Source organism: Sapajus apella, unplaced genomic scaffold (genome assembly GCF_009761245.1).
Source record: "Sapajus apella isolate SASKATOON/1434 unplaced genomic scaffold, GSC_monkey_1.0 scaffold36, whole genome shotgun sequence".
Classification (NCBI taxonomy): Eukaryota; Metazoa; Chordata; class Mammalia; order Primates; family Cebidae; genus Sapajus; species Sapajus apella.
In genome coordinates this window covers 19029097-19053913 of record NW_022436976.1, presented here as the reverse complement: position 1 = coordinate 19053913, position 24817 = coordinate 19029097, and the positions used below count along the sequence as shown (strand labels likewise).

The 24817-nt window shown below is 36.3% G+C and overlaps 1 protein-coding gene and 2 long non-coding RNA genes across 14 annotated transcripts in view; 2 read left to right on the top strand and 1 right to left on the bottom strand.

The window, feature by feature from the left end:
- On the bottom strand, window positions 1–24681 carry LOC116563881. Its single transcript, XR_004274615.1, has 4 exons — window positions 24085–24681; window positions 20471–20476; window positions 5295–5301; window positions 1–12 (listed from the first exon to the last, which is right to left on the bottom strand). It is a non-coding gene; the product is annotated as an uncharacterized LOC116563881 (long non-coding RNA).
- The window catches only part of MIER1 (MIER1 transcriptional regulator), a 61846-nt gene that overhangs the window by 14993 nt on the left and 22036 nt on the right, over window positions 1–24817 (top strand). For 8 of the 12 annotated variants that reach the window (XM_032296659.1, XM_032296662.1, XM_032296667.1 and 5 more), the window contains 5 exons: window positions 801–825; window positions 6948–7093; window positions 19835–19996; window positions 20628–20760; window positions 21462–21526. In XM_032296659.1, coding sequence (XP_032152550.1) covers window positions 801–825; window positions 6948–7093; window positions 19835–19996; window positions 20628–20760; window positions 21462–21526 — 531 coding nt within the window. Of the gene's footprint in view, window positions 1–800; window positions 826–958; window positions 996–6947; window positions 9601–19834; window positions 19997–20627; window positions 20761–21461; window positions 21527–24817 lie in introns of those variants that run through there. The other 4 variants (XM_032296656.1, XM_032296661.1, XM_032296657.1 and 1 more) reach the window with 2 other exon arrangements.
- Window positions 21539–24126, top strand: LOC116563880. The gene is made up of 2 exons (XR_004274614.1): window positions 21539–23531; window positions 23584–24126. It is a non-coding gene; the product is annotated as an uncharacterized LOC116563880 (long non-coding RNA).

Below are 24817 nucleotides of genomic sequence, written 5' to 3'. Positions count from 1 at the left end.
TTTGTAGGGAGTCTATGTTTGTAGATGATTTGTTTGTAATTGTGAATTAACTTTACTAAGATACAACACAACTGCACATTGTCAAGCAGTAACATTACTAAAATAAGTTGCTACCAATTTTATCTTTACATTTTCCAGTTTGTGGTTAAATTTATGAGAGGTAGAATGGTACACTAGAAGGAGCATTATAATTGGGAAGCTGTGCAGTCTTGCGTCAGATAACCTAAACTCTCTAGGCTTTAGCTTGAATGGTTGCTAATTGTCATAACTTAAAAAATATATTATCAGTAAAGTTAACCTAATATAGTATATGATGCTTCAGTAGCATTTTAATTTTTCCTTTTGCATTGTTACAGCTTAATTTTTATTTGAGTGATGTCCTAAATTGTTTCTCTCATCTCACACTCACTTTTTTTAAGTCAGAGACCAGCTTGATAGCAAACTTTGTGCATAGTTCTGTGTTGATCCGAGAAAATCTATTTTAGAAAATTCCAAGATCTAAAATCATACTACTTAAACCACATATGTTATGAGGCCTACATGTGCCCTTAAAATCTGAATCAATTGTATATTATCGTCTTTATTTCTAGATTCAGAGGTGTTTGGAATTTTTCTTTATGCTTAAGTATAATGAAAGGGGAAAGGATTATATGGGAAGTTTTAGTTTGTCTTAGAAAATGCTGATGTTAAAACTTACCACAATTTGTGGCATCATATTAGTCATTGAATAATTTCAGTATTGTTTCTGGAGATGTATTATACAGAAATACTAATTTTTCCTCTTTTCTCCCCCTTCTCAGCCATCTGTTGAATCTTCAAGTCCAGGTAAGTATTTTCCATATTTTTTATGATCTCCGTTTGACTAACATTTGTCCTATTAGTTGCATAAAGGCTAGAGGAGTTAGACTATTATCTGACTTGCTTTTCTTCTGAATGCTTCTTTTCTCTGGGGAAAAAGAAATGGATGAAATGTTTGACTGCCCATGAAAGTACAGGTGAGGCTGCTGTGAGTTCATCCTAAAAATGATGATTTTGGGGTTTTTTTTTTTTTTTTTGGTGAGTTGTGAGTTGCCATATGTGTTTCTCACAGTTTAACATTGTTGTTTGATTTGTAGTGTGTGTATGTATATATATATACATATATATATGTGTGTGTATATATATATATATATATATATATATATATATATATAAAGTGCACTTTTTAAAAAGAAATAATTAGCTTAGAAATATTTGCTTGTTTAGAAATTTCCAAGTATTTTTATTTGAGAAAAAATTTTAAATGCATTTACAGAGGCAGGGTAAAAATAAAGTAAGCAAAAGATTCAACACGTGAATATTTAACGTAAATAAAGAATGTTCTAAATAAGGAAATTATTCTTCAATTTGAATAGGATCAGGTTTTATGTTCTGACCACACATCTAGGATTTTTGTATTCTTTCTCAAATACAGTACATATATTTTTTTCCTTAGCGATTTCAAACGTGTGATCTTTGAATCAGATCTGTGCCACAAATATTTTTTTTGTTTGGTCACCGTAGTGATCTTTGTAAGTATGAATATTTTAAATATAAAATCTGGATTTAGGGTTCCCATGGTCTGGCACCACTGGGTACAATATTCCTACATGGCAGTAATTCATTGGCGTTAAAGCAGTGAGGAGAAAGTTAAGTACTTATCTTTTAGCCTCAGTGTTCAGTGACTATCAAGAGAAATGAGACTGCCTTCTTCCTGGCTGGGATATGTGAGTTAAGGTGTAGTCAAGTACAGAAGAGTAAGAAAGTGAACCCTCTGAGAAATGGGACTGCCTTCTGCGTGGGATATGTGGGTTAAGTAGTCTAATATAGAAGAGTTAGAAAGTAAACCTTCTGAGGCATAGTAATGTTTTATTCGAAAATATCTAACGTGTAGAACACTTAGATGTGATACATGCTATATTACTGAATTTTCCAGATTACTGAAGCAGTCACCTTTCTGTGTTTTAAGTTTTAGGAAGAAAGCTTTTAAAAATGCTTAACATAAGATAAGCCTGTTTTCATGGTTCAAGGTCCTTGCTGTGAACATGAATCTTTGCACTCTTTGAGGGTTGGACTACATCATGTCCATATCCCTTTTAAATGACTAGGGTGCTCAGTTGACAGTTGATTTTGTACTTTTGATTTCAGTTGGAAGTATCTTACTCTTTTTAATATGCTTGAGAGTAAAGTACATTAGGCTTTGTGCATTTCCGAAGCTCAATAATTTTTTTTAACTTTGTTTTATAAATACTTCCTGGATGTAAGTTAAGATTGGAAGTAATCCGACCTTGGATAAGTGTTAGATCACCATATTCATTTTTAGGACTTGGAATTGTTTCCAGTTTTTTTTTTTTCAAACACAGAAATTGTTTTCATAGAAAACATACGTCCTACTTGATTTTTATAGTATTGTGATACTGCAGATAAAACAGATTTAGATATTTCTGATGAATTTTTGAGGCATTCATCCGATAGTACATAGATATATAAAATAATTACTCTGAAAGCGATATTAATAATGGCTTTCTCAGTTTCCATTACATTTGAGTCAGCCTAGGCTGAAATGGAAGAATAATGGAGTTTGAAGGATACAAATGTTGTCCAGACACAGTGGCTCACGCCTGTAATCCCAGCACTTTGGGAGGCTTAGGTAGGTAGATCACTTGAGGTCAGGAGTTTGAGACCAGCTTGGCCAACATGGTGAAACCCTGTCTCTACTAAAAATACAAAAATTAGCCGGGCATGGTGACACATGCTTGTAATCCCAGCTGCTTGGGAGGCTGAAGTGGGTGAATCCTTTAACCTGGGAGTTAAAGGTTGCAGTGAGCCGAGATCATGCCACTGCTCTCCAACCTGAGCTATAGGGTTAGACTCCATCTCTCAAAAAAAAAAAAAAAAAATCTTTGATGACCTTGCTATGTGTTGAATACTTAACAGATTGAATGTTTATATTTCTTTAGCTTGTTTTCAGACTGAGATAGATCTTTTGAGTTAGACAGTATTTGTCATATGAGGCTTCTGCTCAGGGCAGTATTTATTGTTGTTATAAATAATGCTAGTTATAGGCAGTTATAAAAATTGGCAGAGAAAATTGGAATAGTCATGTAAAAAAATTTTTAGTCCTCTGGTAAAAAGGCTATATCCTTTGTAGCATCTGTACTTTGCAGTCAGTGCTAGTAATAATAGTCATATGACCACATTAATTGGTTTGTCTGTAGTCTCCACCAGTGTAAGCCGAAGTAGAGGCACAATGTAAGGCTTTTTACCTGTAAGACTAGTAGCCATTAGAGGTGAGGGATTAATGGAAATGAAGATAATTTAAAAAGCGAGTAGGTGAGTAGACATGATATAAACTGAATTTATCTTTGAAAAGATGTAAGGTACCTTTTCTGCAGTTGGATAGGATTTCATGACAAAGCAATGACGTTTGCCTAATTCTGATACAAAATACTTGATTTATACAAAGCACCAGGCCCCTTACCCCCAGTGATTTATTTTTGGGATATTTTTTTCCCTAGGAGACATCTTAATGGTGGGCCTACCTAGTGACAGAAAGGAATAAGATGGTTAGTTGGTTCTAAGGAACAAGCCAAAAAGAAGTTGGATAAAACAGGTCAGATGAAGGAGAGAAAAAAACTGAAAATTGAAAGTTTATAGAAAACAGCGTATTATGCATGTGGGGAGAGGAATTGGAGTGAAACAGGAGTAGTTTATCTACACTTTGTTATTTGATGTACTAAGGGAGTGAAGTGGCAAGCCTTCATATGTAATTGGCTTTGTGAATAATAAAAAATAGACTTCAGGTGTGTTATAACACATGATTTGATGCAGCATACCCATGAGCTTGAATTTTTTTAAAAGTCAATCAAGTATAACAAGGAATTAAGCATAATTATTTTTGATAATACCTGTGTCCAATTAGAATTATATTCTGATTGGGATAATAGTATACAAACACATAGTGTGAGGATTTTTTAGGGTCTTTCTTCCTAAAGGGAGAAAAGTAAAGCATCATTTGTAGGAATTCGTATTACTGACTATTCAGTATCGCAGAAGATTCCTGGGTGAACTGAAAAGTTTGAGGAAAGTTTTCTCTTGAAAACTCAGAAAAGGTTTGGGACAGAAAACTACACCTATATTAATGTTTCTCAAATTGTGCTTCTATAAAACCCTTGTGTCCATTCCCTCAAGTAGTACTAAGATGCTCTACTAAAATTGTGCTAAGCTCTTCTTAGTTTCTGGAAGAAAATTAAGATACGCTTTTCTAAAAGTTTTTATTTTGTAGATTACTCTAAAACTTTTATAAGTGTTAATAACTCATTTTACTATAATCTGGTATAAGATATCTGACTTGGCATATAATTATGTTTTTAGTTATTTTCTATTTAACATCAGTATTTTCTTTTTTGTTTTTTAATAGAGGTAAGGTCTTGCCCAGGCTTGCCTTGAACCCGTGAGCTCAAACAATCCTCCTGCCTTGGCCTCCTTAAGTGCTGGGATTACAGACATGAACCACTGAGCCTGGCCTCATATCAATATTTTCTATGCTTCTCAAAGGGCACAATGATTTTAAGTGCTTTGCCATCTGACCCGGCTTGCATTCACTCATCTTAGTACATAGGCTCTCCTTAAGTATTCTTTGAAGTAGTATAATAAAAATATTTACAGGAGGCTTGGAGTACAATAAAAGCATGGCTGTTGGGATTAGTATACTCAGGATTCAGATTCCATCTTTGCTGTCTACTGACTTTGTGAGTTTAGACTTGCCACTTAAACTTTCTAAGCCTTGAGTTTTTATTTTCCTCTTTAAATGGGGTGATAATACCTACTTCATAGGATTGTTTGAAGATTGCTTGAGATAATGTATATGACATGCATGAGCATATTATCTGGCACATAGTAAATACTCAAAAAATGATTCTTTTGAAAATTGTGGGAAGTAACAGAAGAACCCTGAGCCTTGGGCACTCCCTTATTCAGCTTTATCTCTTTGCTTTACTTATTGTTTCTCGTTCTGGAATAAAATGAAAGGATAGGTACATCTGTTAATATATAACCGTCAACAGTTAAAACTTTAAAAATTGCCAAATTTTTTCCACGTTCAGTGACTCATTTGTTTATTAGTAAACAATGCTTTTGCAAATCTAGGTCCTCATTGGCAATGGTAAAATATGGAGATATTTTACAGAATATGTATGCCCAGCCTTCACATACTACTATTAAAAAGCTTAACCCTGTTGGGTTCAGCAATATTCCCCAACCACCGGGCTAAAAACAGATTACCTCACATGTCAGTTACCTACTAGCTTATTTTGAATGCCTTTGATAAGCGTTCTGTTTGCAGTTTTAATAAGCTTTGCTTTTCTACTCAGCCTTTTGAGTTATTTCTGATAAAAATCAACTATGTAAGTTAAGGACAGCTACTAAAATATTAGATTTTTTTTTTTTTTTTAAGTCAGGGCCTTGCTCCGTCTCCCAGGCTGGAGTGCAGTAGTGTGATCATGGCTCACTGTGACCTTGACCTCCCCAGCTTAGGCAGTTCTCCTGCCTCGGCCTCCCGAGTAGTGGGATGACAGGTGGACAGCAACACGCCCAGCTAATTTTTAAATTTTTTGTAGAGGTGGGGTCTCATTATGTTGCCCAGGCTGGTCTCAAACGTCTAGGCTCAAGTGATCTTCCCATCGCAGCCTCCCAAAAGTGCTGGGATTAAAGAATGAGCAACTACATCCAGCCACTAGAATATATTTTCAAGGAAGTACTTAGAGAATAATAGTATTTGAGTGCAGCTGTGTCTTCACTAGACTGTATTCAGATGACTGTATATTTCACATGATTATACAGTCATCCCTTGATATCTGTGGACCTCCCTTAGATAACAAGATCATGGATGCTCAAGTCCCTGATATGAAATGGCATTGTATTTGAATATAACCTATGTGCATTCTCTTACATACTTTAAATCATCTCTGGTATATCTATAATGCCTAATATATGTAAATGCTATGTAAATAGTTACACTGTGTTGTTTGGAGAATAATGACTAGAAAAAAGCCTGTACATTTTGAGTACAGACAAAGGTTTCTTATTTTTATTTTCTGAATATGTCAGTCTACTGTTGGTTGAATCCACGGACACAGCAACCATGGACATGGAGGGCTGACTTATATTCTCCTTATGGGCCAGAGGAGTTCATACTCATTGGGTCTATCAAACATTAATCAAATGGTTAAAAATTGTGATTTTTAGGGCCAGGTACAGTGGCTCACACCTTTAATCCCAGCACTTTGGGAAGCCAAAGCAGGATGATTGCTTGAGCCCAGGAGTTCAAGACCAGCTGGGGCAACATAGTAACACCCTGCCTTTACCAAAAAAATATTAAAAAATTAGTTGGGGGTGGTGGCTATAGTTCCAGCCACTTGGGAAGCTGAGTTAGAAGGATTGCTTGACCCCAGGAGGTCGAGGCTGCAGTGAGCTCTGATTGCATCACTGCACCCCAGCTTGGGACAGAGTGACACCCTGTCTCAAAGAAGAAGGAAAAAAAAAAGAATTGTGACTTTTTTCCCACACGAAAAGTCTGTTCTTATTTGATATGACCATTTATTATTTACAGCTTATTTCATATTTATTACATTATAAACACTTTTAAAGCTATAAACATTTTCCCCGTTTTGCTGTTGTAACTATGAATATATAGGAGTGAGAAGACAAAAAATAATCCCTTTGAAGAGTTTTGTTTTTGTTTTTGTTTTTTTGGTGGTGATGAATAAGAGGAAGAATTTTAAAAACCAATATATAATAGTTGCTGCGTATAGCTTTTTCTTGGTGCTTTTGATTTATATCCAGCTTCAAATTAATAAAAATGTATACACTAATGTTAATAAGATCCATTTAATTTGGTTTACCAAACTTTGTGAAATATTCCTTACCAGGGGGTTCAGCAACATCGGATGACCATGAGTTTGATCCATCAGCTGACATGCTGGTTCATGATTTTGATGATGAACGAACATTAGAAGAGGAAGAAATGATGGAAGGAGAAACTAACTTCAGTTCTGAAATAGAAGATCTTGCAAGGGTAAATAACATTTAGAGCTAGGGCATGAATTGGTTATGACTTTTTTGTGGAAAGGGAAAATTTGAAATTTTGAGTCTGGTTTAGAAGAGAAAATTGTGTTATATATCAACTATACTGAAAAATTCTATGTGATCATAGGTGGAATATTTAAAATTTGAAATGAAAGGCTTTTAAAAACAATAACTTTATTACGTGAAGTAACAGAATTCACATAGTTGCTTTGGAAAACGGATTATTAAAGGATTCTGCTATAAAAGGTGGTCTGGTAAAAAATGAACTATAAAAGGATTCTACATTGCTGCTTATATACCATCCCCAGTTACTGTATCTTTTACTTATTCTCCTTCAGAGCCAAAAATGTCTTACCATTTCCTCATTTTCCATTCACTACACAAAGTGCTCTAGATTATCTCCACCTCTTCCTATCAAAGTCACCAGTGACTGTCCTTGTTATATCCATTGTTAACATTCACTTTTCTCTCTCTAGTTTACTTTTTCTCAGCAGTATTCAATGCAGTTTAACACTCTCTTCTTTTACTTTAATTCTGGAGTACACTACTGTCTGGTTTTCTTTATTCTTTTTGTTCCTATTCAGTATCTTTTGCAGACTCTTCTTCCTTTATTCAAGATTTACATGTTGGCAGTATTTAATTCTCAGTTTGGACCTTTTTTTCCTCTCCTGTTTCTGTCTGGATCAGTGCTCCTCAAAATGTAATATGAGGGTCAGCTGCATCAGAATTACCTGTGTACTTATTTTAAAAAGCAGAGTTTTAGACCTCTCCCCAGGCATACTGAATCAGAATCTCTGGGGGTGGAGTTCAGATCTACATCTTTGTTAAATAACTTGGCATTATATGTACACCAAATTTGAAAATTACTATACTGTGTGATTTAATTTATTCCCATGGTGTCTATATGCTCAGTATTCTTTAGTTTGTATTTCTAGCATTAACCTGTTTCCTGTCTCCAGTTTTATCTACCTTGATGTTTCTACAGACATCTCTAATTTATAAATGTCCAAAACAGAACTATTGACTGTTTTTTCTCTACTTGTTCTTTCTCTGTCCTCTCTATCAGTAAAAAGTGGCACTGCTATTTACCCTGTTGCCTAAGTCAGAAACCAGTGAGTCATTTTCCTTTTCTTTCAATATCTTATTTGTAAAATCTATTATTTCTATCCACAAAAATATCCCTTAGCCGACTCTCTTGCTCCACTGCTGCCTAGGTTGCCATTATTTCTAGCCTAGACTATTGCAATAGCTTCCTAACTAGTTTCCCCATTTCCTCTTTTATCATCTTTCTCCTGATAAACTTCCACCTAGCAGCTATGATGTTCTTATCAAAATGTAAATCAATTTATATCAACCTCCTGGCTTCCTGTTATAGCCAAAGAAAACCCAAACCTCTCAACCAGGCCAGCAAGGCCACCTTCATGATAATGGCCTCTCATCCATGTGTCACACCACCTCTGTTATGCTGTAGCCACACTAGCTACTTTTGTTGTTAAATAAGCAAGTTTCTTCCTGCTTCAAGGATTTTCAGCTTATTCTAACTCTGGTATATGCATCCCAAGGCTGGCTCCTTATCCTCTGGTTTTGGTGTTGCCTCCTCAGAATAGCAGCCTTTCCTGCCTCCTAATTAGCTTTTAATTAATTTTCGTTTTGTTTTGTTTTGCCACTGTATCCTATTCAATTCTTTCTTTAGTGTTAGGACACAATTTGTAATTGTTTCTTTAATTTATTTTCTGTACCTCCCTTGGTTTTGTGAGGATAAAATGAAATAAAATGACTGTGTTATTCACCAGCATATTTCATAGTACCTTGCAAGAGTGGTCACTCAAAAGTATTGAATGAATAAATGGATAAATCAGTCTGGAATGTTCTAATAAAATTTATCATGCATATGATTTCCTGTACTCCCATGATAAAAAAGAACATAAGAAGTAAGACATATATAATGTCATGGAAATGAATGCTCATACTTTTATGGTATTAAAGACTTATGACTCATAATTTTAGTTTGTAACTTTTTAAAGTATACATTTAGAGCTCAAAAAGGAGTTCTATTAATATGTATCCAAGTCTTGTCAGTTCATCCCATTGTGGGATTAAAGCTGGCTTTGGGATTAGATTATTTAGCGATTACAGCTGACTTAATCTACTATGTCTGAATAATTTAATATGTCAAAGGTATATATTGGTTATCACAAAAGTCTTTGAAGAATGGGTTAAAAAGCACATGAAGGGCTGGGCATAGTGGCTTATGCTTGTGATATCAGTAATTTGGAAGGCCAAGGCAGGAGGATTACTTGAGGCCTGGAGTTCAGGACCAGCCTGAGCAACATAACGAGACCCCCATCTCTACAAAAATATTTTTAAAAAATTAGTTAGGCATGGTGGCACGCACCTTGTAGTCCCAGCTACATGAGGCTCAGGTGGGAAAATTGCTGGCGCCCAGTAGTCCGAGGCTGCAGTGAGCTATGATAGCACCACTGCTCTCCAGCCTGGGTGACAGAATAAAAATGGCGCTGCTATTTACCATTTTATTTTTCAGAGACTGTCTCTCTGAAAACAGGGCACTTGAAGAACTTGGAGTCATAGCTATTCTTTAAAAGTAGAAAGCTGGGAAGCGATTCAGAAGACAGTTATTGTTTACTTGGATGATTCAGAAGCTAGATTGATTTAACAATCACAGTCACTTCAAGTATTTGTGAATTTTGCCTATATTCATGGAGGCATCTATCACTTCAGATATATTTTTTCCTTCTGAATAACCATCTGTGGGATAAAAGGTAAAGAAATAAAATCTTGTATTTTCTGTCTTATATTCTGTATTAGCTCAGATACTAATTAGAAAGAGGAAGTAATCAAATACAGTTTTCACAGTGGGTTTTGAGTTAAAATGATGGTGCTTTTTTTTTTTATTTCGGAAAACAAGATATTTATTACATTTAATTAGTAGAAAATTCCTAATGGGCTGTGTGAAATTTTGGTTATATCATTGCCTTTTCCTGTTTCTCTCTCCTCCTTTCCTTAGCCCCATATAATGCCCGAAAACTTGCTTTTAGGGCTGGGCGCAATGGCTCATGCCTTTAATCCCAGCACTTTGGAGGCTGAGGCAGGCAGATCATGACGTCAAGAGATCAAGACTATCCTGGCCAACTTGGTGAAACCCCATCTCTACTAAAAATAAATAAATTAGCTGGACATGGTGGTGCATGCCTGTAACCCCAGCTACATGGGAAGCTGAGGCAGGAGAATCAGTCGCTTGAACCTGGGAAGCGGAGATTGCAGTGAGCTGAGATTGCGCCACTGCATTCCAGCCTAGCAAGAGAATGAGACTGTCTCAAAACAAAACACAACAAAAACCAAAAACTTGCTTTCAAGGGACCCTGCCTTAGGAAATAGATGTTAAAATAGAATTATTTATAGAGATAGGGGAAAAAAGAAAGTTGAACCAATTCTTTATCATCCTTTCAACTAGACGGTCTTATACCTTCTTAGATTCTTCTCTGACTTCTCCCCAGAAACAATTAAAGCTTTGTTTTAAGTAGCACAGAATGCTTTCATCAATAACCTGAAGCCAAGCAATATTTTGGGGCCAGTTTGTTGGATTTCCCAGAGTTATTAACCCTTTAGGTATGAACCAAACAAAATCATTTTTGTTCTTATTTAAAAAGTGAATAAGATTTTATCTTGTTGGTTACTGGTTTGCTTTTATAGAAGCAAAACATTAGTTATGTCAGGGACTGATAAAGTGTTTTTCACCTTACACTTTGGTTGCATGAAATGGATTTTTGGTGTATTGTGGCAGAACTCTGACTTCATTCAGGAAGTATCAATAACTGCATAGCATGTGGTTTTAAGTTTATTCAATTTGAATTTTAGAATTTTCAGTGAAAACTAACTTGATAGAAGTTTTGATGTGTATTGTTACATTTGTATGCATGGATCATAGCAATATAAAAGATAACTTCTTTTAATTGTTGTAATAAAATTGGGTATTTAAGTTATTTATTGTGGTGAACTTAGAGGGAATATCAAAACCATTCTTTTTTTTTTTTAGACAGAGTTTCACTCATGTTACCCAGGCTGGAGTGCAATGGCGCGATCTCGGCTCACCGCAACCTCCGCCTCCTGGGTTCAGGCAATTCTCCTGCCTCAGCCTCCTGAGTAGCTGGGATTACAGGCACGTGCCACCATGCCCAGCTAATTTTTTGTATTTTTAGTAGAGACGGGGTTTCACCATGTTGACCAGGATGGTCTCGATCTCTTGACCTCGTGATCCACCCGCCTCGGCCTCCCAAAGTGCTGGGATTATAGGCTTGAGCCACCGCGCCCGGCCTCAAAACCATTCTTATAGTAAATAGACTTTGTTTTATTTTGTTTTGTTTCTTGAGACATGATCTCATTCGGTTGCCCAGGCTTGAGTGCAGTGGCGTGATCTTGGCTCACTGCAACCTCCGCCTCCTGGGTTCAAGCAGTTCTCCTACCTCAGCCTTCTGAGTAGCTAGGATTACAGGCACGTGCCACCATGCCTAGCTAATTTTTGTATTTTTAATAGAGATGGGGTTTCACCATATTGCCCAGGCTGGTCTCAAACTGCTGGCCTCAAGTGATCTGCCCATCTTAGCCTCCCAAATTGCTGGGATTACAGGCGTGAGCCACTGTGCCTGGCCATAAATAGACTGGTTTGCTATAAATAGAAACACTCGAATTTAAGTCTGTTTTCCAAATGAACTGTTAAAACTCAGAGACTCTGAATGGCACAATTGTGGCAGTCCATTTGGGAAAAGAAAGGTCAAGATTGCAATATCTTTATGTATTTAGATATATTTTAAAAAATCACACTGTATCAGTACTTAATATGTCCTTTTAAAGTGCTAGATGTTTCATCCAGTGAATCTCCAGAGCTAGAGAATAATTAAAATGTGAGAGATTGCAGTTTTCTGAAGTATATACACAACATTAATTATATAGTTAGAAAATAAATCTCAGCTTGGGGATTATAAAGAAGAGTTCACTGCCTCCATTCCTATATAGTTTTATCTTCTAGTCAAACCCCATCCCCAAGAGGTTGGTTACCTTAGGAACCATCTCTTTAGTTCAGTCTGGATGTGGTCCCTTAGGCCTTCTTGACTGGGAATCAGCCTCTTCTCTTCTTCCTCTCTTCATTAGCATTTTATTGGTAAGTCAGTATTAGTACACCAGTTATAAGAAGAGTACTATCTATGTCCACTAAGTGGCCCTGACTTGAAGGTCAGCTTCTGCCATTTCTTAATGACTAACTTCCTGATGTGGGAAAGAAGGAGCTAGGAGCTAGCACCCCTTATGCAGCTAGAAGTTGTATGCCACTCCAACCTTATAATATGTATGTTGGTGTTTGATAATTTTACCCTATTGTCTTGAAATTAGGGCAGACTTAACTTGAGATGTAGTATATAGCGTTTATCCTTTTTGAGACAGGGTCTTACTCTGTTGCTGTCCCAGGTTCATGTGATCCACCTGCCTCACCTCCTGTGTAGCTGGGACTATAGGCACACAACACTATGCTTGGCTAATTTTTTAATTTTTTTGTAGAGACAGCGTCTTGCTCTGTTGCCCAGGCTGGTCTTGAACTCCTGTGTGCAAGTGATCCTCCCACTTCAGCCTCCCAAAGTGTTGGGATTATAGGAGTGAGCCACCAAGCCTGGTCGGTTTATCTTTTAAAAAGTTCATTTCTTGCCCGGGCATGGTGACTCAGACCTGTAATCCCAGCACTTTGGGAGGCCGAGGCGGGCGGATCATGAGGTCAAGAGATTGAGACCGTCCTGGCCAATATGGTGTAACCCCTTCTCTACTGAAAATACAAAAATTAGCTGGGCATGGTGTTGCGTGCCTGTAGTCCTAGCTACTCGGAGGCTGAGGCAGGAGAATTGCTTGAACCTGGGAGACGGAGGTTACAGTGAGCCGAGATCGTGCCACTTCACTCCAGCCTGGCAACAGAGTGAGGCTGTCTCAAAAAAAAAAAAAAAAGTCCATTTCTCCCACCTTCAGTCAGCCTTCCTTTAACTTATGTAGACATGATTGTCCGTCCTTTTGTTACAGTGTTAGACAACCCACTTCTTAAAGTACAATCTGCAAATATAGTGTATATTCCTTTTTTTAAATTAATTTTTTAGAGACAGGGTCTCATTCTATCACGTTGGCTGGAGTGCAGTGGTGCAGTCATACCTCAAGCAGCCTCGACCTCCTGGGTTCAAGCCTTCTTCCCCCCTCAGCTTCCTGAGTAACTAAGACTACGAGTGTATGCCTCCGTGCCTGGCTAAATTTCTGTATTTTTATTCATCGTGTACTATGCCCACTTTGCTTATTTCTCACAATTTATCAACCCTCTTACTTTTTCACATTATAACAGGATGCCGTATACTTAACCTGACATTAGATTTTGAAGAAGGCAGTATATACGCATATGTACAGAAGGGCAATGTAAAGTAGTGAGTTAGACTGCCTGGGTTCATAATCCAGCTCTACTACTTACTTCAGTATGTGACTTAGGATAGATTACTTAACATTGTTAAGCCTCAGTTGTTATTACAAGAATAACGTATCTAAAGCACTTAATGTTTGACACATAATAAACACAAAATAAATCTTAGTAGTTATGTCATTCATAAGATTCTCAAAAAAGGCCTCTGACCTATAACTGAACATTTACCACTTGACCCATAATTTTATTTTTCTCCCCTTTTTATACTTTGTTAACACTTACATTAATGGGAATAAAACACTGTGCCACTTTATTGTGATGTTTCAATTTAAGTTGAAGTAAAGCCCTTGAGTAACTGGTAGCATGCAGACTTTGGTAATAAAAGCTAATGAGAAATTCTCTGAAACAGGTGACTGACAGGCCCTGGTAAAATAGTGTACTACTGTTGGCTGAGGTTTATTCATCCTTAAATCTTTTTTCAGAGGGAAATAACAGAATATTTGCTTTACACGATATCCTTACTGTTTATATAGCATCAAAATTTGGGGGTACAGAGACAGAAATCTATCTGTAACTAGGTTAGGCAAAATGAAGAATTTCATGTAAGTCTCATGGAATTTCATTAAAGGAGGGATATATCTGCTCCCCAGGGACTGGAGTGCCACCAGATTTATTTTCTCTGTTTCTACTCTTCTACATGGTTGACCTCTTTTTTTTGTTTTTGAGAGAGTCTCGCTTTGTCACTCAGGCTGGAGTGTAGCAGTGTGATCTTGGCTCACTGCAGCCCTGACCTCTCTGGTTGAAGCCATCCTCCTGCCTCAGCCTCCCAGGTAGCTGGGTCTATGGGCATGTGCTACCACACCCAGCTAATTTTTAAAAAACTTTTTTGAGAGATGGGGTTTCGCCATGTTGCCCATCCCAGGCTGGTCTCGAACTCCTGAGCTCAAGTGATCTGCCTACCTTGGCCTCCCAAACTGCAAAGATTACAGGCATGAGCCACCGTGTCCCACCTGATTTCTCTTTTCAGACCAACTGTCTTCATATGATGCTGTCAGTTCCTAGGTCTCCCACATTTACTACTTGAGACAGTTGGTAATTCTTTCTGTAGCTGCTGTTGATAAAATTCCAGAAATGAAGTATAGACAATCTTAGGTCATGTGCCCACTCCAAATCTATGGCCAAGGAATACAGTGATTCCAGTTATGTCAGCTACTGTGGTCAAGGAGGTGAACTTTCAAGAAAAATAAATTCTTGGAATGGAGGAAAGAGCATTTCATATGAGAAGACAAGTACAGAATAGAAGAGTGTAGGATAGGCTTGGAGGGGAAGTAACAATAAATAATCTTTACATAATACTTGTTTATGCTTGCTAAATCTTTAGGTTCTTCAGTTAGCACAAAGCAGGAACACAAATACATGCTATTGCAATTGGAAACAAGTTTCCTTAGCAAAGTCGATTCTGGTTTTTATTGTAGTTGTAGCCCAGAGTTCGCTGCAAGACCTTCACTTTTACTTTAGATTAAATAAGACTTTTCATACTCTCATGCTTCAACTTGTATTTTTGGTGGCGATGACTTTTTCTTTGTTGCTTACTAAGCTGATAGTACTAACCTGATATTGGGTGATAGCTTAAGTTACAAGTTTAATACTATTAAGTAACCATTTTCTTTTCTTTTTTTTTTTATTTTGAAGCCAGGGTCTCACTCTGTTGCCCAGGCTAGAGTGCAGTGACAAAACAATCTCGGCTCACTGCAACTTCTGCCTCCTGGGTTCAGGCATTTCTGCCACTGCCTCCCGAGTAGCTGGGATTATAGGTGTGCACCACCATGCCTGGCTAATTTTTGTATTTTTAGTAGAGATAAGTTTCTACTATGTTGGCCAGGCTGGTCTCAAACTCCTGACCTCAAGTGATCTATTCCCCCGCCCCCCGCCTCCCAAAGTGCTGGGTATACGGGTGTGAGCCACTGTGCATTTTCCTCATTGAATAAATAAGAATATTTTGTTTACATGTGATAAAACCCATCTAAAAATAACCTTGAGTAAAAGGAAACTATTAGAAGGTATGTGAATGTGCATTTGGGTCCAAGGACCAAGGAATATGTGGAACCAGGGATTCAGCATCACCAGGACTTCCATTACCCCTAATCCCTGATTGAATCCTGCTGGGTCTCTTCAATTTTTTCTTTTCTACCACTACTAATTTAATTTAGGTTCTGATCATAATACAGGTGAATGTGCAATGAATGATAGCAGTGAATTTCCCCTTGGCTCGGTCTCCTTGGCAAGCAAACTAAATTTTTCCCTGCCTGAGTTCATGTTGAGTATTTTGTTGTGTGTGTAATTTCCTCTAAATACTTCCACAGTGTCAGTAACTATTCAGTAACTACTCTCAAATTGAGTCAAGAGTAAAATATAACCCTTTAAAAATCAGGTAAAACTAGAGAAAGTAGGTAAAAATAGTAATCCTGACTTTCATTAATCTATAACTGCTCTTTCAGTGATGTATGGCCTTCTAAAATGACACTTCTTTTTTGTTGTTGTTGTTGTGAGTTACTATAAATGGTATGTCTGCTCCAATCAGGGTGACTGGATTATTCATTTTTGTTGCTATACCTGTACATTTGTCATTTGCTCTGACTTGAGTGACTTTTCTCCATCTATGCCAGTTCTATTATGATTGTAATTGAAGCATTTTCCTCTAAATCCTCTGTGATCAGTCCACTTCTGACTCTGTTCTCTGCTTAGTCAATATTGGAAGTGTTGCAGAATTTTTCTTTGAGAAATGAATTCCATTCTTTTTTCTTTTCCTTCCTTCGCTTCCTTCCCTTTTTCTTTTCTTTTTTTCTCTTTGTCTCTCTCTCTCTCTTTCTTTTTCTTTCTCTCCTTCTTTCCTTCTTTCTTCCCTCCCTCCCTCCCTCCCTCCCGTCCTTCCTTCCTTCCTTCCTTCCTTCCTTCCTTCCTTCCTTCCTTCCTTCCTTCCCTCCTTCCCTCCCTCCCTCTTACCCTGTCACTCAGGCTAGAGTGCAGTGATACGATCTTAGCTCACTGCAACCTCTGCCTCCTGGATTTAAGCAGTTCTCTTCCCTCAGCTTCTTGAGTAGCTGGGACTACAGGTGTGCGTCACCATGCCCAAGCTAATGTTTTCGTATTTTTAGTGGAGATGGGCTTTTGCCTTGCTGGCCAAGCTGGTCTTGAACTCCTGACCTCAAGTGATCTGCCCGCCTCAGCCTCCCAAAGTGCTGGGATTGCGGGCGTGAGCCACTGCGCTTGGCCTGAGAAATGAATTTTTGTAAAGTGAGTTATACCTCTCATCTGTATATCCAAGTGGGAAAAACCTTAATCTATAATTATCAGACATTCTACATTCTTGACAATGGTTAACAAAGAAAAATTCTTTTCCATGTAGTTAATATGTCACCTATTTTTTTTTTTTTACAAATATTTTAGCTAGGTATCATATGTCATATGATAAGCTTTATTAAAGATAATGTTCAAGATTTATTACCTCCCATTGGAAAGGGTTATTTGCAAGTATCTTACCCTAGACCCGTGAGATTAGTGGTTTGCAAGGTGGTCTCATACCAGCAGTATTAGCATCACCTGAGATTATTTTTTGAAATGCAGGTTCTCAGGCCTCACTGGAGACGTACTAGATCAGAAACTTGGGTGAGGCTCAGCAGCCTATTTTAGTAAGCCCTCAAGGTAACTCTGATGTCCTTAATAAGACAGACCAATGGCAGAGAGCCTGGGGGCATTTATTTGATTGATAATACACCTCTTTTTTTTTTTTTTTTTTTTTTTTGAATGAACCAAGTACCATGGTCTTGTCAGAAGATGACTTCAAAACAGAGCATGGTTGTGTAATTAGCTGTGTGGTTTCAAAGGATTAGTTAACACAGCTATAAAAATTAAAGTAATAGTAGGAGAGTTTTGAGGATCAAATAAATGATGGAACAAGCTCTTCATGAACTTTTAAGGTCTATGTAAATTTTAGTTGCAAACTGTTAAGCTAAAGTTGTTTTCCTTTTGGGGCCCTTATTCATACTAGTGACTTTAGTGCTTTTTATTCACAATAGTGACCAGTTACTAAACTTGCTTCTGATTTTGGGCTATAGGATGTGAGCTTAAGAAAAGTTGCATGACCTGAGATTAGGAGGTCTGGGTATTATAATAAAGTCTCTATCAGTGCATGATGTTTCTTTGCCTGATTTCCTTATTTGCAAATAAAGGTGTAGCAAGCACTCCATTTGGTACTTTTAAAGACCTAATTAAATTATGTAATGTTTTGACACTGCTTTCGTTGTTGTAAGAGAAGAAGACAGTGAAATCAAAGCACCTATCACAAATGTGTGACACATAGAAGACATTTTATGGCAGCTATTTGTTATTCTTGTGTATAAAACTAGCTTTAGGCTGGCCATGGTGGCTTATGCCTCTAATCCTCCATTTTGGGAAGCCAAGGTGGACAGATCGCTTGTGTCTAGGTATTTGAGACCTGGGCAACATGGTGAAACCCTTTCTCTATGAAAATACAAAAATTAGCCAGTCATGGTGGTACACATTTGTGGTCCCAGCTACTTGGGAAGCTGAGGAGGGAGGATCATTTGAACCCCATGGGTTGAGATTGCAGTGAGCTGTGGTTACACCACTGCACTCCAGCCTGGATGACAGAGGAAGATCCTGTCTCCAAAAGTAAATAAATAAAGCTAGCCTTTTTGTTATCTTCCTCTTATTGCACTTCTACCTCTTATTTTGAAGTTTTGTTTTAGTTCCTAAGTACTGATTCCTCAGATTCCCAAATATCAATGTCCTGTACCAGGTCCTTGGTACATGGACCAGATTCTTGAACACTTAAAGCACTGTTGGTGTTGTACTTTGAGAACCACAGTATAAGAGCTATCAGTTGTTTGCCAGCTGGTTATTTAGCTGGAGTGGCAATACCTTGCCTTGATAATGTTACCACTTTTCAGGTTGTAGCTTCTTGCAAATCATTAGGGGTCTTGGAAATGATTTATCTTTCCGAAATAGATCCACAAACTCATTCATAACAAGAATATCCATTTGTAATATGAAATAGAAGTTTTGCATGATACTTTCTTCCTATTTCTTCATAAGAAAATTTTTCCAAATTATAATCATTAATTTCTTCTTGCACATGGATTTTGAGTGAAGGTGGTAATTCAGTCTGATTTACCCATATCCATTGTGGCAATGTGTTTAACACACGAGCCAGACTTATTTCTTTATTTCTTTCCATGACTGCTGGAGAAATATGAACCATGACTTATTTTATGATTACCCTTTTTTTTTTCTAGCTTCTAAACTGATTCTTTTCTGACTTCAGAGCTTGGGCATTGTATGTGTGTGTACATGAGTGTATACTATTTTCACATGATTTGGATTAAATTTTTATAATCAGAATTCTGTCGTGTTTACCTAATACTGTACATTTCTTGTTTACTGGTTAGAGTGAGTATTTTGTATAGAAAGCTGATTTCATTTCATTGCATATGGACATTTGTTTTTCATCCACAGAGGGTCTGTTTTTTGTGGGGATTGAGGGAAGTCCCTGGCTGAGGCACCATGGTGTGTTGATATGTGTATGGGCTTTTGGAGTTAGACTGTTTAAATCTGGATCTACTGCTTGTAACTTGTCTGATTTTTTTGAAGATACGCTTATTCTGCCAGCCTTGATAGATGTTAAGGATTGTAAGAGATGATTTTATATGTAAATGGAGATAACCATAGAAAAGAATATATGGTTAATGTAATCCATTGTTATTTCTGTATATTATTACTGGTTTGTTTGTGGGTTTTTTTTTTTTTCATGTGTTCGGGCTGAGCTGTTAATTTCATCTCCCTTTCTGAGTTTATGTATAGTCTATTTCTCATTGTTCTATTTCTCCACCCTTAAATTAAGTATGGTACTCTTATTAAGAGTGGGCATCCATGCATAGTGTTAACTGACATTGTGCATATACTGAATTGACTGCAAAAAGAATAGTCCATGTTAGACCAGGGCCACTTTTTAATTATACTTAAAAGATCTTGTTGTCAGCAATTAGAATTGGTTGGTTTTATAGAAATCCTTAAAAGATTGATATATTCCTAGATTTCAGAAATATTTTCAGTTTTACTTTTTATGATCTGATAATTCATGATACAGCTCTTATTCTTCAGGATAGAATGAATACTCCACAGATTTCTGGATTATAGCCTGGGAATCAGAAATAACACTGATTCAGACATTAAATTTTATTTTGATTTATTTAGGAAGGCGACATGCCAATTCATGAACTTCTCAGCCTTTATGGTTATGGTAGTACTGTTCGACTACCCGAAGAAGATGACGAAGAGGAGGAAGAGGAAGAAGAAGGTGAAGATGATGAAGACGCTGATAATGATGACAACAGTGGCTGTAGTGGGGAAAATAAAGTAAGCCTATATACATAAATTTAAGATTGTAGTCTTTATCTTGAAGTTAAAGTTTTTCTTATATATTTTGATTACTTGTTTTTATACTCTTTACTCTTCTTGATCTTAAGTATTAAAAATTAAGATATTATAGAAATACATAATATAAAAATTGGGAATCCCCTGTAAACTACTCCTGAGAGGTAACAGTTTGATCTTGTCATTCAGATTTTTTTCCCAGTGCTTATTCTAATTAATGTATACCAACTTTATAAAAAACACTATTGCTTTTAAATAATAAAGGCTAATTGGCAGTTTGTGCTTATTTTCCTTATTTTATTTTGAGATAATTTTAGATTTATAAAAGGTTTAAAGCTAGTATAGAAAGTTCCTGTATGCTCTTACCTCAGCTTCTGCTAAGGTTAACATCTTGGTACAGACTGAATTATTAACCAAGCTACAGATTGAATTATGCTAGTTTTTCTGCTAATGTACTTTTTCCTGTTACAGGACCCAACCCAGAATACCATATTACATCTAATATATTCATTTTAGTCTTCTACTTATATTAGAACAAAATTTATATGCTACCACCTTTCATCTGCAACAGTTTTCTTTATATCTTAAAGAAATTTAATTTATTGTTCCATAGGAAGAGAATATAAAGGATTCATCAGGTCAGGAAGATGAAACTCAGTCTTCCAATGATGATCCATCACAATCTGTTGCTTCTCAAGATGCCCAGGAAATAATCCGCCCACGTCGATGTAAATATTTTGATACAAGTAAGTGTTATTGGTTGATAATATTTGAATATAATTTTTACTATTTTAGGTATTCCCTAAAATGCTCATTTTTTAACTGGTCTTTGAATTCATTTAGTCTGAAATTTTTTTCAACAGTTAATGGATTTTGTTGTAAGTTATAAATTTAGCAATGCAGGGGCCCTGTTGTTAGTGAATATGCTACAGTAATTGTATCATGTACTACTTGACTTTGGGTGTATTTGTTTTTTCCTTGCCCTGTCTTTGAATGTTTGTTTCATGGTCACTTTTTATTTCTCATAGTCTTTCCCTTAGTTTACATTTTTTACTTTCTTTGCCTCTTAGTCTGTTTTAGGTATATTCATAAGTGCACCTAAATTTCTGTACTTTAAAAGGAAGAAAAACACTTGAAGAAAAATAAACTGTCATGAAATATGTAGTAAGATAATATTATCTTTATTCTAAATCAGTTTTTTCCCCTAAGTTTTTATAGGAAATCATTTCATGAGAATACAGTTATGTAGAAAGTTCATGGGTTTTTGGTTTTGGTTTTTTAAGTGATAGGGTGTTAATTATTTGGTTAGAAATATCTTGGCTTAATTCATTAGTTACCTTTGAGCATATCCAAATATTTGATGATAGATGTAAAAATAATATATAGATATATAGATGTAGACAGGATAAGCAGTCATTTTATAGTATTGGTGTCTTATTTATTCTAGATAGTGAAGTAGAAGAAGAATCTGAAGAAGATGAAGATTATATTCCATCAGAAGACTGGAAAAAGGTAGTTAGAACAATGTTTTCCCAAAATTTAGATAAATTAATTTTTTTTAAAAGGCCTAGTGTATTTATTATTTTTTTTTACTAGCCGTGTATATTGATAAAATTGATGTAAGCCCTTTTATGACATTTAAATGTTTGGTAAATGTTCAGAGTCTTTCTTAACACATCTAGGTTAGAAATAAATTTATCTTTTTATAAAATAAAATGAATTGAAAGAATTGGATTTTGTTGAGGAAGTCAGCACTCTTAAGACTAGAAATCCACATTTCTGGCCAGGCACAGTGGCTCACGCCTGTAATCCCAGCACTTTGGGAGGCTGAGACAGGCAGATCCGCTTGAGCCTGGGAGCTCAAGACCAGCCTGGGCAACATAGCTGGACCCTGTCTCATTTTATAAAACAAAACAAAAAATAAATAAAACAAAAATCCACATTTCTGATTTAGTCCTGAACTAGTGCTGAATTAGGCTTTTGTTGCCCTGCAAAAAGTATCACATATATATTTTTCAGTATTATGGAAAGCAGTTATGGAGGCTTTGATATTTGTTAAGTAAATTTTGTTTAATAGTTGTATTGCAAGTTTTTCATTCTGTATTTATAAAAGGAAAATTCTCCAAATGATTGAATTTAATGTTGACATTTATAACTGATAAGCATATTGTATGAAGAAACAGATATGGCTTCTTTGTCACTATATACAACTTAATTTCTGAAATGAATCTAAAGATAAATATTGAGATTAGTTTGAATTTTAAGTTGTTGTAAAAGAACTGAGGTCTTAGGAAAATCTATCAAAATGTTATGTAGAATTGGCTGGTTGCAGAGGTGTTGCCCCTATTGTCCCAGCTACTTGGGAGGCTGAGGTAGGGGGATTTCTTCAGGCCAGGAGTTTGAGACCAGGCTGGGCAACATAGTGAGACCCCATGTCTTCAAAAAATTTTTTTATGTAGAACTGGTTAAATCATTTATATGAAAGAATGATGTTATTTTTGTTGAGAGACAAGATTGGCCCAGTGTGTGGTATGTGTCAATTTGAGCAAATGATGGAATTCAAGACAGAAAACAAGAATCATGAAAGTTACTTACTGTTTGTGTGGCCTCTTTGGGCAAGGGTTCTTTCATCCTGTTGATTCCTATATTATGCAGAAATTCACATGAAAAAAGCTAGAAACCTTGGGAATCCTTTTAAATTGCTCTTCTACTACATATTCAAGTTTTTATATCTTCAACATTATGTTGTTTTTTGAAAATATGGAGTGTTCAGTAGATTAAGGAGTGTTCAGTTTGATTAAGCATTCATTCTTTTTTTAAATGAAAGAAAAAAAGCTCAGAGGTAGAACCCTTCATTGCTAGAAGGTATTAATTCGCCGCACCTTACTCAGAAAGGGTATAAATTAACCAAACCTTTCTCAGAAAAAAAATTATGTAATAAAGCAGGCCAGAGTAAATGCAGATTGTTTTCTTTCTTTATGATTTCTTGTTGTAAATAATTGTCAGGGTTCAGAGATTCATGTTTTTAAGGCTTATAAGATGAAATCAAATTTTTATAGAAACTTAAGATAGGGGAAACAGTTTTGAAGTCAAACCTGAGTTAAGGTTATAGCTCTAGAACTTACTAATTGTGTGCTCCTGAGAAGATCAAATTTTTGAGCTTTATCTTCTTACATGTAGTATGGGAATGACAATGTCAGCCTTATGGGGCTTGCTGAAAGATTAAATGAAAATTACATATATGATACGTTGTACATAATGATCTTCAAAGAGCTATTTCCTGTCCCTTCCCTGTACTACAGAACAAATTAACAGATGAAAAGAAATGTTCTGAACTGAACAGGGAAAAGGTAGTGCCTATCTTTATACTAATCCATATGTTCTCAACCCTGTTTTTATGTTAAAATCATTTGTATAGCTTAGAAGTACTGAGTACCAGGGCCTTCATTCATAAATTCTAATTTAATTGTCCTGGAATGGATCCAGGCATTGATTCTTTAGAAGCATGCCAGCCAGAGTTAGTAACTTGACAGTGTTCTTTAGTAGGCATAGGTGAGTTAAGGTAAAAGAGGCACACGATGTGACAATAAAGACTCTTTTTATAGTAGAAGATGTAAAGAGTTCCATTGTAAGAGTGGAGAAGATTTGTTGTAAGTTTGTTTATTTTTGGAAAACTGATCATGAGAAAGATTGGTTTTTCTTACAGGTATAGCAGTAACTTTATTACATAAAGCACATCTTTGAAGTTGTACTGGATAAAATGAGATCCTCACATCAATTGGGGTTACAATAGCAGGAAGGAGACTTTTCAAATCCTAAGAGTTATCTAAACTTTTAGACCATGATTTTGTACCTTTTGTGCCCAATTTTGAAAATGTCAGTAAATGTGTTCTTAACATTTAGCTATCAGACAAAAGAGTGTTCATATAATCTCCGTCTCCTTGAGTTGTGAAATTTCACCAGTGGTAGTTTCCAGATGCTTTTCAGAACAGCCAGTTTCACCCAGCCTGTGATTTGACTGTGTATATTTGTTACTGGATTTCCTATTTAATTATATTTGTAGGGACAACATTTTGTGTTGTTTTAATAAAAGTCAAGCCATAACCTGCTTATCTATTTTGTTTAGTGTTTCATTCATTTGGCCCCTACTGAGCTTTATACAAACTCTTTTTGTTTTCTTAACCTTGAAGCTCTGTTTTTCAGACTTAAGTGTATGTCAGAATCACCTAGATAGCTTGTCAAAATACCAGTGACTGAGTCCTGTTCCCAGAGTCTGTAGGTCTGGGGTGGGGCCTGAGCATTTGCATTTCTAACAGTTTCCCATTAGCCATGTGTGGTGGCATGTGCCTGTAGTCCCAGCTACTTAGAGACTGATGTAAGAACATCACTTGAGCCTGGGAGGTCAAGGCTGCAGTGATCCATGATCATTCCAGCCTAGGTGACAAAGCAAGACCTTGTCTCAAAAAACCAAAAATTTTTTAGGTGATGCTGATGATACACATGCAGGGATCATATCTGTCTTAAGTGTAGATATTCTGAAAATACCTGAATTTGACTTTGTTTTTTAGGTATTTTGCGGTTATCTTACTAATGGAATTATCAGAATTCACTTTTATTTCTTTGTCTCTATATTTTGAAGTTTTGTATTTATTGTTTACATTGCATTTCACCCATTATTACTAATATTTTCATCCAGTCATTGTTTATTGTCATTCATCTTCACAGTACTCCTCTGAGGTACTTAATTCGTTGTATTTGTATTTTATGACAGAGAAACCAGGAACAGTTTACTAAGATGGTGAA